Source organism: Octopus sinensis, linkage group LG16 (assembly GCF_006345805.1).
Source record: "Octopus sinensis linkage group LG16, ASM634580v1, whole genome shotgun sequence".
Lineage (NCBI taxonomy): Eukaryota > Metazoa > Mollusca > Cephalopoda > Octopoda > Octopodidae > Octopus > Octopus sinensis.
Genome location: NC_043012.1, coordinates 55,034,792 through 55,040,791, shown reverse-complemented (window position 1 = coordinate 55,040,791; position 6,000 = coordinate 55,034,792). Strand labels below are relative to the sequence as shown.

At 36.0% G+C, this 6,000-nt stretch overlaps 1 protein-coding gene across 2 annotated transcripts in view; it reads right to left on the bottom strand.

Moving 5' to 3' along the window:
- Positions 1 to 6,000, bottom strand: part of LOC115220415 (putative neutral sphingomyelinase) — an 84,203-nt gene that overhangs the window by 35,678 nt on the left and 42,525 nt on the right. The window contains exon 1 of one of the 2 annotated variants that reach the window (XM_029790652.2): positions 5,076 to 5,350. The exons of the other annotated variant lie outside the window; for it this stretch is intronic. Coding sequence (XP_029646512.1) covers positions 5,076 to 5,110 — 35 coding nt within the window. The 5' untranslated portion in view covers positions 5,111 to 5,350. Of the gene's footprint in view, positions 1 to 5,075; positions 5,351 to 6,000 lie in introns of those variants that run through there. 2 annotated transcript variants of the gene reach the window in all.

The window sequence follows — 6,000 nt, the reverse complement described above, 5'->3', positions numbered from 1 at the left end:
AGAATGATGTTGTAAGAGAACAGAATTGGAGCTAGTGAGAGTGAGAGAGTGTGGGATGTTGTCTTTCTTTTTCCCTCTGGCCGTTTTGTCTACCTGCCTCCATGATTCTAGTGGTCGGTTCACTAACTGATGTTAGCTCTCTCTCAACTCACGAGTTTGTTATCAAGGTGACTAACTCCGTTGAGTCGTGACGACTGTGACGAACTGATTTTTGCTTGGGATGTGCTTGCTTATATAAAGATCCAGAAAGATAGATATATCATTGAGAACAATAGATTTAGTTGGTGGTCTTGTTATCTCTATTCTAGCTTTTGGTGAAGTAGAAGAGGTTAGAAAGGGTCAAGTGGTGAAGACATTATTTAGGCCTTGCTAAAGGCATATGGAAAATGTAAACCTGCTGTCAGAGAAAAACCATTGTTCCACCATGGGAACAGTTCTGTTGCAGCACTAATTTAATTTGACTATGAATCCACTTCCTGCATGCAAGATCCACTACATACATATATATATATATATATATATATATATATATAAATATAAGAGAGTGGTCACTATATTGATCACTCTAGCACCAGTTAATCCAAAAGGTTTCAACCACGAAAATACATGTTTCCCATGAAAGCCAAGTACGACTGTTAGCTCACACGGACAGGGCAAATAAAAAATAACAAAAATACAGATTATTTTGGGACAATTGTTTCGCTATTAATGAATTAAATGTAATATTACTTACAATAATCCATTTGTAGCTCGTCAGCCAAGACTATCTGGATGAAATCCACTCATCACACGCCAGATTTTACCATAACGATAAATACGCGTGTGGTTCAATTGATTACATCCGACGTTATAATTCAAATGCCCCAACCAACAGCGCGCCAAACTCTCACGGAAACAAATACAGCATTTAGAAATAAATGCAGCATAATTATAATTAATTAATAAGGGTGAGAGAATTAGATACTAATTTAATAGTATATTTATTCCACACCAAGTGGCCTAGTGCTACGAGAAACCTGGATTATTATAATATTTTATAACATATTATAATATTTTCACAAAATAAATATAAGAGAGTGGTCACTATATTGATCACTCTAGCACCAGTTAATCCAAAAGGTTTCAACCACGAAAATACATGTTTCCCATGAAATATATATATATATACTAGCAGCTAAGCCCAGTTTCACCTGGTCTGTTTGGATGATGTGGCTGTGATCATTACAGCATTTCATCTATAACAGCATTTCTTAACCTTATCAGTTCGGGTTCCCTGTTTCGATTGGAACCTTCAGCTGTATGAAAATTTCCTGATTCCCCCACCCCTTGTCAGAAAACAGCTTCAGAAGTTGTGAAGAATGAATTTGTACATAGTCTGTTTCTGAAAGCTATTCTATTGGACCTCTGTCTAATCATTAAAACATTGATTTAATTATGAACATAGAAAGATATTATATATTAATCCCTATTTTTGTAAGCAGTTGTATCCATAAAAAATGTTATTTGCAGAGAGCAGAAATTGAAAGATATATGAAATGGACGTGTGTGTGTGTGTATGTATGTGTATGTGTGTGTGTGTGTGTGTGTGTGTGTGTGTGTGTGTGTGCGTGCATGCTTGCACATGTGTGAGAGAAAGAGAGATAGAGTGAGTGAGTGAAGGTGTGTATCGTGATGATTGACATCTTTTAAGGTACACACACATACATAGAAAATGTAAGGTCATCGTATATAATTTTTACAATATTTGATTTATAGGAAAGATTATGTTAAATTTTTGAAATGCAAATATGTGAATGAAAATTAAGTTCAGACCTCTACATGGTAGCTAGTAGCTGGCAGAAAAGCAGCCAAATCTCTCTCAAAACACCCTGTCTTAATCCGACAATTCTGCCTATTATGTAGTTTGAATGAGAAACTCTAACTAAAGATTAAGATTATTAACCCCATAAAGAGGTGAAAGAAGAGAGACAGCATAGCAAAAGTTTTGGCTGACTGTCATCCTGTACTCCCCTTGTTGCTAGCGAAATGGTATATGCCGGCTGTGTGAGCAACTGATTGTTTTAATGGCGGAACAAACGGGAATTCCATGAGATAAAATTTTAATCAATTTTCTTGGTAAGTATGGGGGCTAGGGAAAAAATACAAACTGCATTCCAATCTATGCACCCGTCTCCACATGTGTGCCATTTTTCACGCGAATCCACCCAGCCATTTGGATGTGAACCTCAGGACAAGAAAGAATACAACAATCGCCCATGTCCAATTCATATTTTATATTTATATATATATATAGATAAGAAAGTTTGTTTGGTAAAGCACAGAGAGTTCTAAATAAGGGAAAGTAGTGAGTGATTTCTTCCGGTGAGCAAAAATACAAGGATTACGTTATTAAAAATAAACATTAAGTCACAAGAAATTTGAAGAGCTAACTGTGAAACCGGTATTTCTTTAAAAATTATAAAATTATGTCATTTTAAGGAGGAAAAAAATTTTTCCAATATTCTCCAGACATTTTGACGCAAATATATATATTTTTTAACATTTAAGCCTTCTGTCGTTTTTTCACTCTCTACTATTTTCTTATATATATATATAGTATATTTACCATTTAAATATGGCTAACCCCTAAGGGTGGATGCTTCTGTAGCTTGTAGCCCCAGGAAGTCACCTCCTCTAGCTGGCTATTGACACACTTTCTGTGCCCTATCAGTATTTGCAAAGGGAAGCCATCCTTCCCGTCTTCAACCTATGATACACACGAACTCCAGTTTTTGCGTATTGACCCGTCATCAGCGTGTGACAATCACAGTACTCGATGAAAAGTAGGTTCCCTCTGCAAATATATATCCTTTTTCCAGTGACGTGAAGACACTGATATCGAAATATATGTGTGTCGAAATATAAGTGTGTCAATAGCCAGCTGGAGGAGGTGTCCTCCTGGGGCTACAAGCTACAGTAGCATCCACCCTTAGGGGTTAGCCATCTCTCTCATTTTCCAATGACTTCGAGGCAAATGTCGCTTTTGACACATCATGAAAACAAAAGTAAATCTTTATATATAAAAGTGAAGTTGTGTGAGTGTCTGTCTCCTACGATTTAGATTCCTAACTACTCCCACATTTTGCGGTACAGTTTAACCAAAAGCGGGTATCTTATAGTTGTGATTCATATCGAGCCCTTCTGGGTATTAGCGCGCATCTACAATGAGTCTATGATTTAAAAAAAATTTACCATCATTTTTTCCCATTTTTAATGCATTTTTTTGCTATTATATAATGCTTATATAGTTATTTCCCTTACAAACCCGAGCAACGCCGGGCGATACTGCTAGTAAATAAATAAATAAATAAATCTGACGTAAATTAACGAACAACCAGCTGTAAACATTGACTAATCTGAGACCAAAAACGATTGCTTACCAATAAATTTTCTTTTACATACCTTTCTTAAATCACTGTCGCCCTAATGAAATTCCTTACAAGCATGCATGCACACACACACACACACACACGCACTGAGTGTGAGAAAATGAAAAGGATAGACAAATAGAGAAAGAAAAAAATTTTTTCCATTTCTGTCACCAATAAAAAGAATTTTAAATGAAGTCAAACTTTTCAAATTTTGTATACTAATGTACTTTTTCAAGCTGAATGCAGAAAATTTGTCATATTAGTAGGTGTAAAACAACTTCCTCTAAACGAATATGAAAAAAAAAAAAAATGCGCGCACGCGAAAGGGGAGTGGAGAGAGGCCTCGGAAAATTAACATCGGGAATTTCCGAAAGCGTCTGAGGGGCTGACCCGGGCACCAAAACAACAAAAAAATATATGTAATATGTGTAAAACAACTTGCTCTAAACGAATATGACAAAATTTTCATATTCGTTTAGAGGAAGTTGTTTTACACCTATTACACAATTTTTTTTTGTTTGTTTTTGACCGGGTTTAACGCTTTAGTTTGACCAATTTTTTAGAAAAATGTTACAAAGGTTTAAAGTTTATTTTTACTAACAAGATTTATACGTGATAGCTGTCATAAAATGGAAGTAAATAGAAATCGAAGTTTTAAACAAAATTAAAGAAATGTTTTGGATTATATAGTCACGGATAAACAAAAAAAATTAAATGATAGTCACGGTTGGAAATGCTTTTAATCAAATGTCAGCTCGATAAATGTACGGCTAAACGAAACAAACACTGGTTGAAATGAAAATTGGATCAACGATGTACGCTGTCGTTTTCTCTTCTTTTCCTATGAATGAAACGTTGATGTATGACTAGAAATGTCTAACTGGGATTCCTGGCAACAATAATAATACATTTACGATAACATAGTTAAGCCAACACAGATTCAAGCCTCTCCGTGGTTGTACGGGGTCGGGAAAATAACAGCAAGATTTTCCTTCAATCATACCCTTTTATATTTAAAAGGAAGGGCATACTCACTATCGTAGCTGGGGGAGGGGCCTAGGAACGGTCCGCCCCGGGCAGCACTTTTGGGTCTGCTGTAGGTAATGTGTTTTTTGCGGGGGCGGCAAACGGAAGGGCCGCCCCGGGCTGCTGCACACACTCTAGCTGCGCTTGTGAGTGTACTGTATTATGAAGTCTAAACAAGTTTAAACAACAATGAAAAGATTTTTAAAAATAGATGATCACGGCTGGAATGGCTCTGATCATACTCTTAGATCAGTAGCTAACCAGGACGATGTTCGATTGCTGAAAATAGCAGTCAAATCTTCTTCGGGACAGAATCAGCTGTCTTAAAAACAGAACGCAATATAGTTCCTGATGAGCGGAAAGATAGGACCATCACGGTTGGAACGTATTTGATTGTAAATCCAGCAAGTTTAGTTACCTGGGGGTTAGATAAACTACGTTAATACGGTTTCTTTCGTTGCTATGGTGAATCAAGATCAAAAACACACACATATATACCACACGTATGCGAAAAAAAGTCTCTCTTTTCAAATTATTTAACTGATTCAATTAACTGATATGATATTTAATTATTTATAATAGGTTATCAAAATACATTTTCTTTTGTAGATAAGTATAAATAAATGAACGAATATTTACCAGCAATTTAAAGTGAGGACTTTGAGTGAGAACATCGTGCAAAATTATTCGTGATTTACTCATGAAATTAAACGACAGTAAATGGAGCAAGCAACACTGGTGGTCATTTCCTGTTGCTTATACAAGACAACCTGACTTTCCTTTTCTGGTTTTTTTTTTTTTTTAATTTTTAACAAGGCCACGCCCTCGCGACAAATAAGTCCTTACCACTATGGCCTTAAGAAGAACTTGAAGATCTCTACGGTTGTATGATGTATCAGTAGTTTCTTTGTTTACTCTCCTACTATCAAATGTAGCTCAAGTTTATATTTATATATATATATATGCATATATATATGTATGTATGTGTGTGTGTGTGTGTGTGTGTGTGTGTGTGTGTGTGTTGGGCCATCCCATAAATAATGTGTGTTTTTTTTCAATTGCATGAACTAAAAGTCGGAGTGGGACAGGATAAACTACCTGTATCAGCTTGATGGAAAAGCAGGTAGTGATTTTACCTTGTGCTTATTCTTAGTGCAAGTTTTGAAGAATTTGGTTTGTATTGCTGTTGTATTGTGGTTTAAATATTGTTGTACTGTTGTCTGAATTGTTGTAGTGTTCAGTGAGCACTTTGGTTTTTTGCTTCCTTGTGGCAGTCTGGTTGTACTTTCCCTCCTCATAGAGGAGGATAGGCCAGGTAAAAAAAAAATGGAAGACATCAGATTTTCATATAGCAGCTACACTGAGGTGTCCAATTCTGAGCAGTCGGACATTCCATGGACCACTAAGAAGTAAAAAAAAGCAAGGCTAGATAGAAGTTTCACAGAGGTGGTAAATATATCGGAGTACAATATGGAAAGGAACAAGCGGAAAAGCTATTCAAAAATGATGAAAAGGGAAGGAATTAATTGTGGAAGTAACAGCCCCAATGGATATTAGTTCAGCT